Genomic DNA, 20,704 nt, shown 5'->3' on the forward strand with positions numbered 1-20,704 from the left:
TAAGAAATATGGTAGCTCTGCAAAATTCTTTGGGTTACAAAGAGTTAAATGGTTTGCTTAGGGTGCATCATGACTCAGTGGGAAAGTTATGAATAGGAGCAAAATGATCTTTCTTGGTCCTTTATCTTGCTGTAGAACCCAATGTTCTTCAAAAGCATGCAATAACCAGTCTTCTGGGTCATCCTGAAACTAAGCATGGAGGAGTTTGTTGAGAGTGGTTTCAAGAGTGATTTAGTCAGAGCAAAGAGAAAAAAGTGGAATGGGAGGAAAAAGAGCAGAGAAACAGGCAGAAACAATTGTGCTATACGTAACAAAAAGCACAAAGAAAATGTCTGTCCATGGTGATACAGAAAAAGTTGGTGTTAAGGCAGTGAGAGGGGATAATTAATTCTTGAATTTTGAGCATAGCAAAATAAAATGCAGGAAAATTTCTGCTCTGATTCAGGTTCAATAAAAGGCAGGAAAGAACAGAGTTAGTGAAATAGGGGGAGAAGAGGACTGTTAGAGCTTCACAGAAGACTAAATTCTTGTTCTTTCTTTCCTAACAGTAGAACTGACAAATTGACTTAGCACAAAATACAGCTGTGGCAAAGTATCATTCTGAAAACAATTCAGTGCTGGTAGGAATTAGTCCATTGTTAAGTGTACTGAGAAGCTGGTTGGAAGCAGAGCATGACCTAATGGGTTTAGCATTACTTTTGCAGCTGTGTGAAACCATTCCAATAAATAAACAGCTCAGTGAAGAAAGTGTGTTAGATTTTTAAGATTCTCCCAGTTACAGAGGATATGCCAAGTCATTGTTTCAACTGTGGAACAGATCCTTAAACACTGTAAGGCAACCAGATCCTTTGGAAGCACCAAGATGATGCTGATTTTCACAATTTGATAATGTGACCCCCAAATTCAACCCTTCTCATGACTTCTGTGGTGATGGCATTGCAAAAGGCTGTAGAGAATGGCAAAGACCTGTCCACTCTGCAGTGATGTCAGAGGAAGTATGGATGCATAACTGAAAGCAGGATTTCCTTAATTTTTACCTGAAAAATCCCTCTGGGACTTTTAGTTTTTAGTTTTACTATAACAGATTTTTAGTTTGACTATAACAGTGATGCTCGGAAACAGAATTACTGATGGGAGAGACCTGACTGGAGCTGTCCCTGACACTTTGCTTTCTCAGAGATCATTATGTTTGGAATACTTCAGTGGGAATAATTTCACTATTGTAGGAGACTTTTCTACTGCTTTTGCTTAAGGTAAAAGCCCTGTGCAACAGACTGTGCATGCTGTGTACTGACAATATTTGCATCTAGGGATTTATGTAGCACACTATAAAGCCCTGTCTTTAAGATTCAAAATGAATACATTTTCAGTGGTCAATAGCCAGGCTCCCTGACCTATTTCTGCCTGAGGATTTCTTCTGTATCTGAGCAGACCCAGGCACAGAGTAACTCGTGACAGGAGTGCTGTGTGCCTGTGCTAATGAAGTGTTTGGGTTGAAGATTTGGTGCATTACTGGCAGGCATGACCTTCCAGAGGTCTCTGGTTCTCACTGTTCCACCTTAAGTCAGCAGGGGCTGTCTGTGACTCTTCTCCTTGAAAGTCAACCCCAAGATGTTTCCTTCAGGCTTGTAGCTGTTCAGTTCAAGTCACAAGATTACACCTGTGCTAGCCTGTCTGGAGCTTTGTGATGCAGATGCAAAAACATCAGAGAAAGATTAATAGAACCAGCCATTGATTTATTATGCTCTGGAAAGGAAGGGATAAAGCAGGCTGGCATGATGCCCCAAGCCCAGCCTCCACCACGATTTCTCTTGTGCTGACATACGTTCACTAGTATTTATCTTGTCTGTTCACCTTCCTTTTGCTTTAGTTTCTTGAACTTCAGGAGTTTATTTTGGCAGGCACGCTCCTCACTGCTGCTGCTGCTGCTGCTGGAGCTTTCCTCTGAGCTTTTGGAGGGGAGATACTTGATTGCAATCGAGTCCTTCTTGTTCATTTGCAAGCAGAGGCAGGAGGATTCGCTCACCTTAAATGACTTCCCCCACATACTCTGGCACATGTCAGTCCCATTTTCATACATCTGTGTGTCAAATAAGAAATGCCTCAGTTACATTTAAATAGAATTGAATTAACATCAGTTTGTATCATATTGATAAGCATTTATCACGTTTTAACAATTGGTACCAGGATATGAAAACATTGTCTGGAGTCATTTACTGTCTTGTGTGTGCTATGCTTCATCTCTTCTGAGATGTCTGAAAATGTTACCCAGTCCCACAACTGGCAAAAGCAATTTGCCTGTTTTGAGAGCAAGTGGTTACACAAAATGCAGGGACCAACAGCTGCCCTTTGTTTCCACCCTGGGGCTGACAGCCCAGCAGCTCTCTGGGGCTGACAGTTAAAGCTGTGTGTGAGAGCCTTTACAACTTGTAGCATGTCAGGACACTCTGACATGCCTTGAAATCTGAGTAGTGCTAAAAGTGCCAGATAGTGCTTTGAATACAGGAATCTTTTTATTTACAGGCCAGGGACAGCCCAGTGGAGTCACAGCTCCGAGGGATCTCATTGTGCCTGCTGCAATGCACTTCATGGCCGGGCAGGACCTCACAGGCAAAGAGAAGAGACATAATTTAGCAACTGCTTGAAGAAAGTAAGTTTTTGTCAAGCTTCCAAGGTGCTTTTTCCAGTGGGGCAATGGCCTTTCTGGCTCAAGAAACTGCAAATTGCAGCTTCTTGTACCCTTATCAAGTGAAGCTGTTCTGTTGTTGCTACTATTGCATTTTGTAAGTCCTGTGTCATAGGACCTGTCAACCACACAAAGATACTGTTTGTTTGCTGAGCTCACATTGTGACAACGTTCTGCCTGCCCAGCTTGAGTTTGTCTGAAGAATATTAGCAAGTTCTTCCCTGTGTCCCCTGTGCAAAAAAATATGTTGTCTTTTGCCTTAAAAACCTATCCTTTATGAATAATACAAAATCCATTTCAAATAGCCCCAAAGACTGTGTAGTCTGTAAAACAGCTTTTCAGCCATTACCATCTCTAGCCAGGGCTTGCACCATGGATGCTGCAGGTGCTGGAGAAGGAGTAAGGAGATTGGATGGGAGCAGGGTCAGAAAAGGAAAGCTCCTCTATCTAGTTCTTTCCTTGTGTTCTTGGGGCAGGCAGATCTTAGCTCTTTCTTTCCTACTGTTTCTGTGGTTTTAAGTAGCATTAGATATTTTCTTCAGCTCCTGTGCAGTTCTGAATTTCTACCTGCTTTTAGGTAATCATTCCAGAAAATATTAAAGCCTGTCTCATGGGTTCGTTTAGGTCTTTGTGCAAGAGACCTGTATACACCTATACTTGTGTCCTACAGGTTCTGTAAAGTGTTTGTACTTTTCTACTTGCTAAATTGATAATTTTATTTTTACCTTCCTCCTAATTCTGCTTAAAGATCACAGGATAATCAGAATGCTGCAGCAAACACATGGAGCACATAGCCTGTTTCCACAACATGTTCCTAAATTACTGCAAAGGATACTGACTCTTGAGCTTCTTGGAAAATGTCCTAGCCTGTGCATTAACACTGCTTGGGGTGCACCCAGCTGGGAGAATAATGACAAGGCTAAAACTGGCCATGGTCAGTTGTGCCTCCTGAATATTCAGCACTTTTTCTTTATTCAGCAGTTGTCCCAAATGGGCCTTAGAACCACTTGCATACACCACATATAGGGCTGCTGATTGCTCCTCTGCTGTGAAAAAAGGAACTGTCTACAGTGCTCTGAGTGGGAGAACCCTTCCATGAGTTGAATCCAAACCAAGGCAGTATAGTGTTTGTATATCATGTAATCTTCACATGGGAAATGTGTTTTTAAAATTTCTCTGCAGAATTTTCATCTTTATGATTACTTACCACGCAAGCCTATTTGTGGTGAAAAACATGGGTAGTTTAGGGTGTGGCTCCATTTAGTTAAGGAATAGCTGTGCCTGGCTTCAAGTGATAAGACCTTGGAATTTGCTGCATGTTTTTCCCTGCAGATGGTATATTTTCTTTAAGAAATAAGTGCAAGGGAACTCAAGGTTAAAAACTCCTATCTTTGAAACAGGGACAGCTTGAACAGAGACTTGAGATTATTTATGGAGATTATAATTTTGTTTTTCACTTCATCTGGAACTACTGATGATTTAGCACATCTGGGAAACTAAGCTGTAAGTTTCCACAGCCCATTTGTTTTTGGCCACCTTCCTGAGTTTGCTGATTAGTGTCACTTTTGCAAGGCAGACAGCAATCCAGCACGAACTGGACTGTGCTTTCCACTTATATCAGTTGTTGAACTGACTTCTGGAAGTACATGCACTTGAAATTAATTCAAAATAATGAATCTGCAAGCCTCACTACCAGTCCCTAAGCACTTCACCTAAATTTTGTTTACTTCTTCAATTTGGGCAGTTTTTCATGGACTCAGTGAAGTTCAACTGTTAAAAATATTCCAATACACTTTTGAACTGCTAAACTTACTTGAGTCACTAGAAAAATCCTACCTGACTCTGGAAAAGTCTGTAGACCAGGTTCCAGGCAACCTTGCTCCTGTAAGTCTTGTCAGTTCTCATTTTATACACTTTTGCTCATAAAATTAGCTATCCCAACCATTAAATATTCTCAGAAAGATGGGATGGAGAAGGACAAGATAAAATAGAGAAAAGGGCAAAGATACCCAATAGGCAAGAAAACCTTAAAAATTCCTCAATCGTTTGGGAATTCATATTCCAATTTAAAAAGACAGAGGTGTGTAGAGCCCCATAGTGTGTAAGGAACCTTATGAAATGCATCTTAGTGTCTCTGTGTAAACAAAGTTCATTTATCTCTTACTTTCTAAACCCACTGGGTTAAAATATCTGTGTTTCTTGGACTTTTTGTTTCACAAGTGGAATGAATAGTGATTAATTAAATTTATATCTACCTACAGTTAGTGCTGTACATAAAAATGAATGTTTGAAAATTTGTATACTTAAAAAGTCTGATGTAGGAATGGCTTGAAACTGCTGAAGTAAAAATAATTCACCTATGGCATTTTACTCCTGTATATTCAGGGAAAAAAACCCAGAACTCCTAATGCCATAGTTTCTGCTTCAGCTGATCAGGTTTTCTTACCTTATGGTATGGAATGCATTTGTCCTTACAGTGGTTTTCTCCACTTTCATCCCACTCCCAGTCTGTCAACCAGTTACGAACACATATGGAATCATCTTTGCAGGCTTCATACCTTCATTGGAGATTAGTGTGGAAGATAAAGTTACTTCTCTCACATTTTCATTGGACTCAGATTCAACTCAAAGAGATGTCCAGGGGCTCTGTTAGTAACGTGGTGTGATTACAGTGCAGCTTAGCAACAGATCTTCAAGCAATGTGCACATTATCTTAGCTTGACATGTTCATAAACTCTGAGCTGCCCAGGAAAACCTAAATTCCCATGAAAACTAAACAGTTCTCTCACTACCTTTTATACTGACAGACTTAAGAAAGGGCTCATGTTGTGGGTGTTTTCTGCTTGGACATCTGATGTTTCTGAGTGGAGGAAGAGAGTGAGGGAGGGAGGGAGTGAGTTTCATGAATGCTGCTGTTCAGTATCATAACAGAGCAAAGGTGTGCTAAGGGTGAACTGTCACTGAAGGAGATGTGGGGAAAGTTTGTATTTATGAATTAATATGGGACAAGAAGAATGATGTTTGCCAGGCAGGGGAGCTGTTATGACGAATGTGCACTAAAATAAGGAAATTCCCCAAAAACCAAAATAATATAAACTAATAGGATGTCAGCCTCAAAATGACAATAAAGTTAAAAAGAGAAGGAAAGATAAGAGTCCTCTAGGGTATAGGTCTATAATCTTAAGTTTAAAATTATTTTTAATTTGTAAGTGGTAATGTAGAAAAAAACCTATAAATGACCTGGAATGAGTAGAGTTCTGGTTGGTTGATGTGATGAGAGGTCTCACGACTTACCATTATCCTCCCTTTCCCTTATTCTACATAATTTCCTCCCTTCCACTTCTCTTTTATGTTGTACTTTTTGGCTCTTCCCTTTCTTAAGGACTACTTTCTGCAAATCAGTTAACACCTACTTAAATTTAGTCTCATTGGCTTGTAGGACTATTCATACCAGTAACTGAGAGTGCCAAAACAATGAGGCACAGCTTCCAGAAAGTTAATGTGTTTAGCATGGTATTCATAATTAGTGCCTTTGGATAGATTTTCTGTTTGTCATTTTTAATCTTTAGGGTCATGCTTCAAAAACTGTTTTGATATCACAAGGGCTGCAGCCTTACATTTTTAAATGAAATATGTGGGTTGTCATGTGGTCATGAGAACTGGACATTGCAGTAGATTTGCAAACGCAGAAAGGTCAGAAGATGCATATCTGCAGTATCTTCACACTGGTTTTCTGGGCTATTTGGCAGGAGAAAGAGCAATAACAGATGAAAACTAGGGCCTGAAGTAAACAGCTCAGGGTCAGGAGACATGCACTCTCAGTGGGTTCATCCCTGAATCTGCTGTCAGAGGTAGGGGCTCTGCTGGAAATAGAGGCTAAAATTTGAGAAATTAATATTCATGGTATGCATCTGGTTTCCTCAGGAATATGAATAAAATGTATTAATTAAAGTGTTTCTATTTTATTCACCATTATTTATTGACTTGTCAAGATGACATGTTTCCTAATCACGATTATTACATGACTGTGGTTTGTTCTGTAGGCAGGTGACAAGGCATGATTCCATTGGTAGGAGTTTTTCTTTATCCCAATGGAAGTAATTATGACGTCAAGTTTATGAAAAGTCATGATTTGTGAAAATTCTAATTTCTGCAGTCTAGAAACCCATAAGTTGTTTATTCAAACATTAACTAAATGTGAGAAACATAAATACTTAAAAGATCCTCCCTGAACATATTAGTTCCCTATGTATAATGAGCAGGATATTTTTATTTTAAAGACTTTTCCACTGTATTTTTTCTAATTAGCTCTTTATCTTTTATAGGACACAGGGCCCTTTCACAGGTGAAAGAGAAAATGACTTGTACATTGGGCTCTTTCAAAAGCAATAGTTTAAGGACTAGTGAGAGCAAGGAATCCTAAAACAATAGGAAGAAAAGGAAGGCCCCAAGCTACTCAGATGGATTTCTTTTAAATTAAGTCACTGCTCATTGAGAATACTCTGCACATTTCTGGCCACAAAGACATACAGTATGCAGCAGGCACACTCACAGTATGTAGAGAAAGTAGGTCACATCACCAGCAGTGCTACAGCATGCTAAAGGGCCTCCACTGAATAGAACATGAAAAAATGTTACTTTAAATCACCAGAAAGAGTGGGAATTCTGTCCAGGCTCTTTTCTAGCCTGAGGCCTTAAGCAGGGCGAGGGAATGGGTTTGACACTGGCATTAGGCAGGCACACAGACCAGCATGCAGGGTAATGGGCCATCAGGACATTTTTGATTCAGGCCAGGCATCTGTGACGCCAACAGGAGCAATAGATCATTGCTCAGGACTTGTTTAGAGCAGATCCTCTCTCTGCCAGGAGACTCTGCACTGGAAAAGGGTCAGTTTTCCTGGGCAGCAGCTCTCAATCACCCCACTGTACTTCCCAGCAACAAAAGTTAAAAGTACAGTTTACCTGCAGGCTCTGGAAGTGCCCAGGGAACACTGAGGATTTTGCAATGTAATATTGACCTACATGATCTACAATTGACCTACAACAATCTACACTTTGATATAAATCTCATATACACTAAAGCTGGCTTAAACTAGTTAATAGATGCCAACTAAACTTACAGCACACATTTTCTTTTATCTTTACACTTTCACTTGATATAACAATTTAGTACAGACTTTTCATGCTACTTGTGTTGGGACACATTTGTTTTAGATAATGGTATTCTATCACTTTGCCCATTGGATCCCTTCTAGAGCTCACTGGCAACTCCAGCACTTTAATACCCAAATGCAATATTTGGTAATTGGTTCTGAGCTTAAAGATTCAGAACACTGAGGAAAATTCAAGGTCTCAGTCTTCATCTTCAAGGAGGTCTATAATCTGATTTCAGTTTAGAAGATTAGAAAAAACTTAGCAAGGAAGACTGTTGACAAATCTGTTCCTGAGGCACATGCAGTTTCCTGACACAGAAATAAAATTCATTGCTAGAGAAACCTCTAGGAAAGCTAAGAAATACATCAGCCTTTCTCACCCACTTCCATTACAAATCCAAGCTACGCTTCTTGTTTCCTCCACTGGCACAAAGCAATGGAGACGTATTTGAAGACAAATCCTACCAAAATTCTGCACTGCATACATGATTTTGCCCTTGTAAGGAATGGAAATGGATCCACATGTCAATAATATTCAAGTTGTGTAAACCCTAGGAAAGGAGGGCAGAGAGCAGCCCAAGTGAACCCTACTGTGTTCTGTATTTTCCGTACTTTTAAGAAATGCTCTTTTATAACATTTTTTAAAGTATTGTAACGATTTTCCATGATTTTCAGAGTGGCCTAAGGGATCCAGACATTCACAATCCATTACTTTCATGGAAAGCTAGCACTTATAATCCTACAGTGTGAACAGAGCCTGGGGTGTTTGTGCTTCACACACACATCCAGACATGTTCCTCCAGTGACTGGGCACAACATTCATAAGGTGCTGACTGAGTTTATGTGTCCCACAGTGATGTTTTAAGAACCAACATCTCAAAACAGGGAGGGAAAGGAGAGAGAGAGGGAGGGAGAGATATATGCTGGATAAGTACCAGTGGAAAAATCTCAGTACCCTACATGGATATAATTCTCCTGCCCCAAGACTAAGGACAGATGGGTGCTGGGTTGCCCTACCACATGCCTTGCACTCAAAACATAATGTGATTCTCTGATGCTGTGTTTTGGGAAACAAAATTTAATGCTATTATGCTGCTCATTGCTATTAATAATTTTGCCATTAGTTGGCTGCAATTGTCTCTGATATTCAGGCTTTTCGAAGAGATTTTAAAGAGTGTGATGATAGAAGGGATAAGTCAAGGGTGAAAAATTAAGGAATTAAGCTAATTCGTAACAATAATTTGTTGAAATCCCACATGAATTGATGTCTTTCCTGATTTCATAGTGCATTTTATACATACAAAACAAACGTATCATATAATGATCAAGTAGTCAGATTGAAAATGCTAATTGCATAAATGATACTTAACAAACATGGGCTTTTTGAAGGGTGGGCAGGCCCCTGCTTCTGCCAGTGCCTGTCAGTGTGGCAGGGGCTCCTCTGTCACAATGCCACTGCACTGCATCCTGCCCCAGAGCAGGTAAGTGCTGTGTCTGAGTCACTAAACTCATCTTAGTGTCTCCATCCTGCATTCACAGCCTGTGTCATTATTATTTTGGGGGCAGTAGCTTAGCAGAAGGAAAAGCAGCAATGGCAAACAAGAAATTAGAAGCAGAACAAGAGAAAAGGTAGTACAACACCACTGAATCACGGGCATATTAAAACTAAACAAAAATACTTTGATTAAAAAGCTGAACCTACCAGTCATCACAAAAGCTTTGACACAATGGAACAGCCTGAATAGCAGCAGTGTCATTGGGATGGATCCAGCGAGCAGCATGTGGAGAACACCGGTAAAAGCACTCGATTTTCTTTGTGAAATCTTCACAGCTGTGGTGGATGAGAAAAGCCACAAATAAGCTTGTTTCTGAGCATCAAGTCTACAGCCTCAGTTTTCTAGGCCTGCTTTGATGTGGACGCATTACTATGGATTAGGAGAAAAACACAGAAAAGCATCCTTTGGCCCTGTTAATGCCTAAGTTTGAAACTCATTCCTCTGGCATTGTGTACGGGCTCTGACCGTGCAATTACCACAGCCAGCTACAGCACAAATGTTTCCATGCATATTTCAGCCCTATTTGTGTAAGCTTTCCGTAAACTTTTGAGGCCTTGAGTTTTCCTGGCAACAGCGATTCCAGGCAATAATAAAATGTAGTTTAAAACTATAGTATAAAACTTCATCTGTGCTGTAGCCTCATGGTTTCACTATTCTTTAGATTTTTCCCACAGCCCAGCTGAATTTACTTAAAATCGCATACTGTGCTGCTCTCCTGGGAGGGGCAGGCAAGAGCTGTTACTTTTTCACATCTGTTTTTGCTTAATTGTTTTGTACTTTCGTCCTTTTATTTCTATAACTTGCCATGTTTCACAGCTTTAACATCTAACAGGGTACTAAAAATCTTAATTAAGGAGACATTTTTCATGGTTACAAAACCCACAGGACTACAAGAATTCTTATTCTAAATTTTCAGCCATTTCATTTCTGGACTCCTGTGCTTTTTTTTGGTGAGATTTAGTAAGCTGGTTGATGTGCTCTCTAAACAAAGGAAGAAGCCTGGTCTCTATTCATTACTGATCACTCACTGGTGGGTGATGTTTGGAGAGTTACAGAGGTGCGGGGTGGTTGTCACCTACTGGTTACCACCTGAGTGGTTTGCATTGCTAGATCTGGTTCTATAGTGAAAGCAAATTTGAAAAAAACATAACCCTGTCTTGAAAAAATGGCAGAAATTGTGTAGACTTAGGGATTTGTGGGTCTGTGAGAGAGGAGAATAAGAGTCAGAGGTTGCTCAGGTATAGAGAAAAGGTGATGGGAGCTAGACTGGGTGACAAAATCTCGAGGGTAACCTAATGTCCATCAGCAGCTGGTGGCTGCTCCAGCCCAGATCAGTGGAAGCAGGACACAGAAAACATCAAAGCTGACTTACGATTTACTGAGCTGCCCACATCTGTTCCAGTAGCTGTTGCTTACTTTAATTACCGGGGAACGAGCCAATTGCTCTGTGAAGTCTGCATAGCAACAGGAAGCTGTTGGGAATAAAACAAAGATCTCGCAAGAACTGTTCCTTTTTAACACTGTACTTGGAAGACACAAAATGTAAAATGAATCTGGTCTGAACCATAATATGATAAAATCTCTTAGTAGTAACTAGAAGATGTACTCAAGCTCTAACAATTTTGGATGTTCAAGTGGCAGTGTAAATGCCAGGTGAGGCAGACTGGCATGAACAGTGCTTTGTCAAGTTGTGCCCAGAGAGTCCCAAGAATTTTACCAATGTTCTGCCAGATGCTACATCCTGAGGGATACTAACTTTGAAAACTACAAAACATAAAAAAAGAGTTGAAGAATTTTAATAAGTACTGTACTTTGCTTACAATAGAATTTTGATGTAAAATTTTCCCATTTGGTGTCTGCTACAATTGACTCTTATACTTAATTACAACAAACCAAAATAATCCTTGCTGTAAACATTTTTTAACCAGATGGAACTACAAGAAAGGCAAACTGCATCAGAATTTTGAAAAGAAAATAAATGAAGTCCATGAGAGTTTTACAACTGACTTTGTTAAGACCCAGAATCTTACTCTTAGTTTCCGTGCAGCAAAACACCAGCGAAGGAGGTTTTTCAAATACAATGTATACTTCATCTTATATATTTTTGAGAAATTAGGGGAACTGCAAAAACAATAAGTGTGTACAATTCTCTATTTCTTGACCATATTTGGAAAAAATTAAACCACTCTTACATTTAGAGTAGAGAGTGCACTCTTGCATATTTGGCTCAGGACCTGGCTTCAGTTTTTGGGTGTCCCCTTCCAGACACCCATATTTTTGGCAGGTGGATGATGTTATGACAGCAAGGAGGGTGATAGCAAACCTCAGCATTGTTCTTCAGCTCTTTTTCCTGTATAGAGAGAAGTCTTTGTTTACATCCTTTATTTCTAGGAGAACCCATAACATTAATAGGAAGGACTACATTTAAAAGAGTACATATGTAAGCAAATAAAATATGCTCAGCAAAGATGCACAAAGAAATCATAAGACACATTCTCCCTTCCTATTTGTTTATAACTGAACACTTAGCCTTTTGTTACATATTTCTAAGGTTTGGTGTCAAGTGATAAAAGTCATCAATAATTCAGACTACGTATGAAAACATATAATTTTCAGTATTTAAGAAAATTATTTAAAATTTCTTCCACTGAGCTGAATTATTTTTAAACCTTCCAAGAGACATTTCTATGTTTCACTAGATTTGAACAAAATATTGATTAGTTCTAAAACCCGAAGTGTTTTTTTGCACACTTGGAAATTATGCATTAAATACAGCTGCAAGTGAGATAGTAGTGGTTCACCACCTGAGCTGGATAAATTACATTGAATACTCACCTTTGTTGAAGCTATGCTAATTTATATTTAAGAATCTGATCCATTATTTTCTGCCTCTTTTGTAGAGTTTGGTCAACAATGCAATACAAAAATGTTTTGTCTTTATGACCAAAATTTCTCTAAACACAGGCTGTACATTAGTCACCTATAAAGATAAATCTACAGCTTGTTACATAAATCAATGCATTATTCTTTGTACATAATATTAATTTAACTCTTCATTCTTTAGTTAAATATTCCTGTTAACTTTTTTGTTATAATTTTGTCTGAATAAGCACTGCAGTTCTTCTATGTACCTAGACTTTTCAGATATAAAGAACAATTTATACAGAAGAAGAAAACTATCTCTTTGATTTCTCAGAAATTTCTCACCTCTTTTGCCTTCCTTCTGGGTGATACTTCTCCCTGGAACAGGAACGCAGTAAATTGCTTTTCCCATTTTCCACTTTATATACACACCATCTGGCATCAGTGCTCCAGAATTTGTTTGCCCTGGAAGAGTTCCTTGACCCTTTGGAATGCTAACACAAATTTATCTCAAAAGCAGATGCAATGACCAGCACATAATGCCCTTTTATTGCTTGCAAACGTTGACATGATAAAGAGGAAAGTACAAACATGGGTTAGAATTAGAAAAACAATAGCTCTCCTGTATTGCAAATGCCATTAAACCCTCCTGCCTGATTTTTCCATGATTCCTTGTATTACTAATTATTAAATTAATTTTTACAACAGTTTCATGGAGCTCTCACCACAAATTCAGGCTTCAGTAAATTCAAGATATTAAATGCTTCTTATTTCAGCCTGACTGACTTAATTCTGACTGGCGGCTTGCCTTGTTGCATAGTAATTTTACTACACTCCCTGGAATATATTCCATGTCTCCTGATTCCCAGTTCTTTGCTCTCTCTTCGTAGGATCCCTTCAAAACCTGCTGCTGTTCACCCTGGTTGCTCTATACCTGTCTCATATGCACCTTACAACCAGTCTCACAAGGACTACAAGAAATGGTTGATTTTACCACTGATAGTGGCTCCTGATGGGATTTCACTGGGAAACCTGCTTTCTAAAAAGAGCATTTGCATCTAAACATAAACCATTGGTGGTGATGATGATAAATTGTTGCACTCATTTTCACAGGTTGTCTTGCTGTACTGTAAAAAGTAGCACCCCTCAGTACCTTGCAATTATTTATATGCATAAAGAAAGCAGCATCTGTTGGTTTTGTGTTTTAAATAGAAGACTGATTTGTCAGTCACTCTGAGGCCATTATCTACCAACCTTTTTTTTGAAAATACAAACCTTGACACAGGTTTTTCTACGGTTTCTACTAACTACGGTTAGTTTTTCTACAAAGAAGGGTTTGGGTAGCTCCTGACTGGTGTGAAGGGGACTTTCACAAGTGACAAAGAAAATCTGTGCCCAATTTGACCTATACTCCAGAAATAACCAGCTGCAATCATGCTTTGAATTTAGACCATTAATATTTAACTGAATTTTCTACATCACTTATGTAGAAATCACTTATGAGTGATGAATTTCCTCTTAGGGGAATAACAATACATTTTTTAAAAAAATTACACTTGTATTATGGGTAATCATTATTTGAATAGAGATAATGCCTAGATGTCCCTGCCTAAAGTTGTGATGTAGTGTTTTAAAGTACTTGGTGCCATTACTGGATTCTGGGTGGCCACATCCCACAGTCCCCTCTGTGCCTTGATCCTGGACTGCCCCTTTCTCTCCCCTGTCCTGGCACAACTCACATGGGATTGTGCACCCAACCAGATGGGGAAAGTGATACAGCAGAAAGAAATCTAGAACTCCCCTTGCCTCCAGTGTTTCTGTGTGAATGAGTTTCAGTTTAGAGCACAGCTGAAGAAGAGTTTTGTTGCTGAAAAGGTTGGTATCACACTGAGAGAGACACATGAGGGTAGGACTGGCAGTACTTTCAGTCAGAACTGCCAGCCTCTGTGCCCCACTATGTTGACATTCTGTCCTGGTTTTCTTTAAATTGTTATGTTGAACACCTTGTAATAAAAATGAAGAGCTGACAGGTCTATGGAGAAAACAAATAATGCAAGCACAAGGTAACAGTGAGATCATACTGGTCAACATATTAGAAGGCAGTGGCTGGAAACCACCAGATGAGTCACTGCTGAGCTTTTCCTGTTGGCATCACTGCAGGGATGAATGTTAAGGAGGACACGCTGTCTGTGATGAATGACTCCCATACATGCCATATTAGTCCTAGTTAGCTTGACTCATTGTCCTGTGATGATTCTGTGGTTAGAAAATTGACCACAACACTCATGAAACAGGTGGGTTTTTGCCCAGTACCTTTGTTTACATTGTCATCTCTCTCTGCCCCCCTCAAATGGCTCTGCTCTCTGTTGTATAAACCAAGACTTGTTTTTGCTTCCAAATCCTTCCTCAGTTATCTAAGGCCCTCTTTGACTGTTCTCTTTCAACACAGACACCTTAAGTCTCTCGAAGTATCCCAGTGCCAGCCTTCCCAGCATACCTGTTGGATTTCCAGGGCTGCTGTTTTGTATTTTTCATCTGTTTGGGAGGCGTTTCTGTAAGTAACAGTAGAACCACGTGTAATCCTCCCTTGGCCCTTCTTAAATCTCATCTTTGTTTGGGTGCCAAAGAGAGGGTGACAACAGTTAGGATCTGAATCTACTCCTGCTGGCCTATTTCTCCCCCTTCCTAATGTGCTTCTCTTTTTGGACCTTTCAGAAATACAGACAAATAGAGGTATTTTTGTGTGGATGTATTTGTCCTCTGTTCACACACAGGGGTAGCAGCCCTACTGTAGCAATTGCTGCACAGTCAAGCCCAAACTGACAGAGAACAGCACATTCACTGGCTTCTTTCTCTGTTTAAAGCTCTAATGTGTTTGATGAGTTCTTGTAGCTAAGTGCTGTTAACTTAGCTATTGCACTAGGCTCTCCTGATATTTCACAACCATAATTTTGAACTTCTACTACATATTTTCATATTTTCATATTTCAATATTTTCATATTTTCATATTTTCATATTTTCATAATTTCATATTTTCACATTTTCACATTTTCACATTTTTCATATTCTCATATTTTCATATTTTTATCTTCTACCTCCTTATTGGATGCAAATGTGACACCTAGAACAAGGTTAGAGCAGTGCAAAGCTGTCACTTTGACATACCACATCACTGCAAACAAGGATACATGTCCTTCATGGTATATGAAGAAGGAAAATAACTATTGGAAAGCAAATCATATCCAGTCATGACTGGAATTTTGCTATATCTAGATCTAGTAATTGCCATTCATATGTCTGCTGGTTTACTTCCTTAGTCTGTCCCTAGAACAGACTAATAGAGTAGTTTCCAGTGAAGATGCACTGGAATAATATATGGTATAGTATATTTTAATGGAAAAAACCTGCTAGTAAGAAAGTTCTTCCTAATCCTCCTAAGTCAAAGATAATTTGTGCCTTGAAAGATAACTTTTTGCAACTCTTCTGTAAAAACTCCTTATGTAACTATGAGTATTTTTATTAATTACACAAATTATTTTTATTAATTACACAAATGTCTAAAATGGACTTTCTTGACCCTGGGATGAGTTCAGCTGGTCAGAGCATGGTGGTGATAACACCAAGGTTTTGGGTTAAATCCCCATGTGGGCCATTCACTTAAGACTGAACTTGATGATCCTTGTGGGTCCCTTCCAACTCAGAATATTCTGTGATTCTCAAACAGCAGACCTTGCTAGGTCTAGATTATGAGAAATTTTGCCTAGATTGTGTCAAGGTACCAGACTTACTAACTCTCCTGTGTTCTTTTGGAAAATCCTTTGTTTCTCACCATTTCCCTGGAGCTTGGGGGTGCTGATGGGGAGCTGTACTCTGTGGCTACACTCCTGTGCTGTGCAGGCAGCATGCATTGCCAGCCTGGCAGGGCTGGGACAGGGAACTTGAACTTTGCTGAACAAAAGGATGCTTATTTCTATAAAGAGCAATGGGTTAGTCTCAGTCAAAGCTTTGCCCATCACATCTTGCTGGCTCTGTGGGACTTTGTTACCTGTATTTTTTATTTTGCTTATAACTTTTGTTCTCTAGTTGTATCATGCTGATTTTTTTTTTAAATCTTGAAGAAAGAATGCTGTCACATGCATGGAGTTGAGGAAACTGGCAGGAGTCAGGGTGATGACATGCAGCCTGTTAATTACTTGTCATTACTGACACTCTGTGCAGGTACAGCAGCACATGCCGCAGTCCCGTGCCTTCCTCCTGCCAAACATTAGTATTCCAGTGTAGAGCCCAGCACTTGTCTGTGAATACCATTAGAACTGGGTCACTAACAGAAGGTGCGTGACAGATTCACATGCAGAACAACCAAAGCCATTTCCTCCGTCTCGTACAGAGCACAAACACTGAGAGGGAAGGCTGTGTGTACAGTGTGAGTGGAATGACAAATGACAGGATGCAGTGATAGACTTGTTTGATGGCATTAGTGATGCAGTTCTGCCTTGGAAACAGTGGGAGCAGGTGATCAGCTGGGCTATGTGGGGCACTGGTTTTGCCAAATGGTCAAATTTAATAGGGATTCAAATGATTAAGTATTTAATTTTGAAGAGAAAATTCTCTTGCTCAGCAGAATGACTTCTATTATTTAGCATTTTCTATTCTGTTTGGAATAAAGAGGTTTTAACCTCACAGCTTCAGTCTGCATATCTCTCTTCCAGCTCCAGGAATTATTGCTGTAGCTGTGTGCTAAGCAGTCATAAAAATGTTGCAGAGGAATTTGTCATTGCAGAAAACATGGAGTGAGTTCGAGTAGACTGTGTTCTGCCCTACCAAAGTCCCTTTAAAACAGCTAGAGAAGAATGGAAGGGAACTTTTCCTGACAGCATCATTCCAACTACCTCCTGAATCAGAAGAGCATGCTGAGACCTTTTTTATATGGAAAAAACCAAGGTGGAAGCCAGGGAAAGGAAGTATCTGGAACTGCAAAGAGAAACTGCATTAGCTGAGTGTCAGCACATGAGCTACACAGACTCTGTGGTGCCCTGCTCTGTGTTAGTCAGTGTAGATAATCTAAGAATCATGCCCTTTATAAGCCTTTATTAATTACTTTTCCTTCTTTTTTTAATGTGACAGAAGATTTCAGGAGACAATCATCATGAGCATAGATGTAGCACCACACCACGCTCTGCCTCATTCATCTGTACTCCTTTTCCCTGCCAAGCCTCTCATGATTCGTTCACTTTTATTTAAAGCTGGAAAAGAAAAAAAAAGTTCAGAAAACCAGCTCATATGGAAAAGAAAAATCAGGTCACTCAGACTGGTCTGCAGATTCAGGTCATATCCAGTGACATGTTTAAATGGAAAAAAATACGGGAGAATCAGTAAAATGAGGAGTATTTTTCCTATTCTGTTAATATGAAATTTTACTGTTCTTTTGTTTCAAAAATATTGGAAAGACATTTTGAGTCCAAAATACTAAACGGGGATTAAACAGAGAAGGAAATGAGCCAGAAGCAAACGAAGCGCAATCTCTTCACAAATAAAATGTCCTATTAACTCCCAAATGGCTTTTTGATTTGGAGAAATGAAAGATAGTTTTAATTTTTAAATTAAAATACAGAACCAGAAGGCAATTACTTGCAATTCTGTCTAAAGTGAACAACTGAAGATTTGTTTCTAACATGTTTATTTGTTTAACATGTTAGACAGGTAATGTTATACACATCCTCATTGTGACTTTTCTTCCTGTGTGCATGAATTCCTTTCTGGCACACAGAGCAAACAGGTGTGAGCCAGAGCAAGGTGTCCCACAGGCCATAACCAACAAATAACTAATTGGCATCTATGCTGCAACAGGGCAAAGATCCAGCCAAATTATGATGAGGCACTGTGCCATCCTAATAGACTCACATTAACAAGGACGCCAAGATTCCATAAATTTGCATTATTTACATTTAGTTAGAGCAGGATTCCCAGCTGGGAAGTTCCACATGGTTGTCCATCCTGTTCATATACAATTATGATGGAAAAAGACCTCTCTGACTAATCCAGCATCCTGAAATAGTTTTCAGCAAGCTTTTAAATATTAATAATTACTTAAGAATGTTCCCACTCTTCTACCTCAATAAATCGTTGGGAGTTGTATTTTTGTTGTCTTTGTACAAAATGAATTAAAAATTTATACAATTAGATTTCCTGGTTGAAGATGTATGAGCCTTTTCAGCTTGGTAAAATGGAAAAATGAGTTATTTTTTCTGCAGGAGCAGCAAGATTCCTGACTATGTAATAGGGAAGAAAAAAACCCAAAACTTTGAAGTTGCTTTTGTGAAAAATGAATGCAGAAACTGCTAACTTAAACCCTCAAGAAATAATGCCAAGAGGGTGTGAACTCTTGAGATGAAACACAAGATGATGATATTTTCTTACTACTCCTTGAGGTAATGAATCTCTGAAGGTTTGTCTTTTCTGCTAAGATGGTGAACTACATCTTAATCCACACCCTGAGAAGTGGAGTGGCACAGCTGGTGAACATTTCCCTGCAGCTCGGAGTTCCTGTGGAGGGATGTGGAATGCCCAGAGGTTCTTCACTCACCCGGGCACTGTGGGTTTGGGGCTTGGATGCCACCGTGTGTTGCTGGAGGAAGTCTATGGCATTTTTCCAATGTGACTGTCTAGGTGTAAAACCACCGGGAAGGTCCTGCACCCACCTGAGATTTTCACGGACAATTAAGAATTTATTGACAGGGAAGCTGGATTGTGCTGGACATCGGAGCTGATCTCGGATCACAATCACAGGGACAGGATGACGCACAGAAAGTTCTACCTGAATACGAGGAACAACTTTACTCTGTGGGTGACCGCACACTTGTACAGATTGCCCAGAGAGATTGCGGAGCCTCCCTCCCGGGCGATGCTCCAGAGCCATCTGGATGCCATCCTGTGCCTCCTGCTCGGGCAGGGAGGTTGGAGCAGGTGAGAACCGTGGTGCCGTCCTGCCTGACTCATTCCGCGATCCACAGAGCTGGAAAATTGGAGAATCACAGAGTGACAGCACGGTTCAAGCTGGAAGGGACCACAGTGCCTCATCGGCTCCAACCTCCCTGCTTGAGCAGGGTCTCCCCAGAGCTCGAGGCACAGGAGGGCACCCAGACGGCTCTGGAACATCACCGCCCGGGAGGGAGACCGACTCCATGGGACACAAACGCTGCCCTCACGCCCAACGCTCCCGCAAGAGGCACCCTCATCTCACACCCCCCAGCCTTCTCCCGTGAGGCAGCCCTGGCACGGACGCGGCGGCTGTCCCGCCCGGCACGGCACGGCACGGCACGGCACGGCACGGCCCCGCCGCGGAGCCTCCCCCGGGGCTCCCGCACCCGCCCGCCCTCAGCGCCCACGCGTCCCGCTCCTCCTCCCGGCGGCGGGCCCGCGGAGGAGGAGGAGAAGAAGAAGCCTCCGCCGCCGCGATGAGGAAGGGCCGCTCTCGGGGGGACAAAGCGGCGCCGCCGCCGCCGGCGCGGAGGGAGCCCGGGCGGGCGGTGTCCGGCACCGCGGCGGAGCGCAGAGCCGCCCTGCTGGGGGGCGGCGGCAGGAAGGAGCCGGAGGATGCCCGGGCCGCGGGGGCGGCGGAACGGGTAAAGCCGGGGCGCGGGGCGGGGGTCGCCGTTGTTATGGAGACGCGCCCCGCGTGGCGGGGCCGGTCCGCGCCCGCCCCGCGCCGGCACCGCGGCGCTCCGGCGGGGAGAGCATCGCCGTGCGCTCCGCAGGTCGTGCCCCGCGGAGAGCGCAGGGGGGAGCGGTGCCGTGCCCGTGCCCGTGTCGGTGCTGCCGGCGTGGCGCGAGTGAGGGAGGCAGTGAGGGCTGCGGGAGCCGCGGTGCCGGGATCTGCCCGCGTGCCGCGGGAGGCGGGGGAGGATGCAGTGGAGTCGGGTGTGTGCTGTGTGCTGCTGGCTGGTGTTACTGATCGCAGAGCACATCTTTCTAGTAACCCTCTGCAGGTCACTCCCGATCGCCGTGATAATTATGATGCGTTTTCCAGCGTTTTAGGTCTTAATTCCAGAAGTGGTTTGTTTAGGAAACGTACCGTACCTTTGCAGAGACTTGAAAATGCACAGGCTTGTGACATGTGATAGTGTGTAAGTTCGGTATGCCCGCTTTCATGTCTTTCATACCCACAAAAATAGGATCTACTGATTGGTGGTTAGGTTTACAAGGACGAGAGACCAAAGCGATGCTAAATCAAGTTTAGGATCATCAACACATTGGTTTGATAGTCCTAGTTCTACAAGAGATAAAAATGGGAGATGACACTTTGCAGTGGAAAAATGTAGGTGACAACTAATGCTATTTTTTTGTTTATTTGAAGAGAAGGAGAAAGTATCACAAGTATGAAGATTCCTGGGATGCAGTAATTCATTGCTGTGTTTTGCCATGTTTTGGAGCAAAGAGAAAATCTAGG

The 20,704-nt window shown here is 41.3% G+C and overlaps 2 protein-coding genes across 8 annotated transcripts in view; one reads left to right on the forward strand and one right to left on the reverse strand.

The window, feature by feature from the left end:
* Positions 1-1,715: 1,715 nt before the first annotated feature.
* On the reverse strand, positions 1,716-12,746 carry LOC120503281 (riboflavin-binding protein-like). The gene is made up of 6 exons (XM_039711654.1): positions 12,603-12,746; positions 11,588-11,745; positions 10,768-10,867; positions 9,542-9,670; positions 5,133-5,244; positions 1,716-2,080 (listed from the first exon to the last, which is right to left on the reverse strand). The coding sequence occupies exons 2-6, from the start codon at positions 11,724-11,726 to the stop codon at positions 1,838-1,840; spliced, it is 723 nt and encodes a 240-aa protein (XP_039567588.1). The 5' UTR covers positions 11,727-11,745; positions 12,603-12,746; the 3' UTR covers positions 1,716-1,837.
* The window catches only part of MAST2 (microtubule associated serine/threonine kinase 2), a 204,535-nt gene continuing 186,392 nt past the window's right edge, over positions 2,562-20,704 (forward strand). For 6 of the 7 annotated variants that reach the window (XM_039711653.1, XM_039711640.1, XM_039711648.1 and 3 more), the window contains exon 1: positions 19,679-19,880. In XM_039711653.1, the coding sequence (XP_039567587.1) occupies positions 19,713-19,880 (168 nt within the window). In that variant the 5' untranslated portion in view covers positions 19,679-19,712. Of the gene's footprint in view, positions 2,651-19,678; positions 19,881-20,704 lie in introns of those variants that run through there. The other variant, XM_039711644.1, reaches the window with a different exon arrangement.

The sequence above is a fragment of the Passer montanus genome, unplaced genomic scaffold (assembly GCF_014805655.1).
Source record: "Passer montanus isolate IOZ18808 unplaced genomic scaffold, ASM1480565v1 scaffold25, whole genome shotgun sequence".
NCBI lineage: Eukaryota > Metazoa > Chordata > Aves > Passeriformes > Passeridae > Passer > Passer montanus.

What these genes read in the sequence shown, in the direction of transcription:
- LOC120503281 (XM_039711654.1), bottom strand. Translation starts at nt 11,726, where the DNA reads ATGCTGAGGTTTGCTATCACCCTCCTTGCTGTCATAACATCATCCACC. An exon ending in TGTGGGCAGCTCAGTAAATC is followed by an intron (nt 9,671 to 10,767) that starts GTAAGTCAGCTT and finishes CATCCACCACAG; the next exon opens with CTGTGAAGATTTCACAAAGA. An exon ending in CAAAGCTTTTGTGATGACTG is followed by an intron (nt 5,245 to 9,541) that starts GTAGGTTCAGCT and finishes TCTCCAATGAAG; the next exon opens with GTATGAAGCCTGCAAAGATG.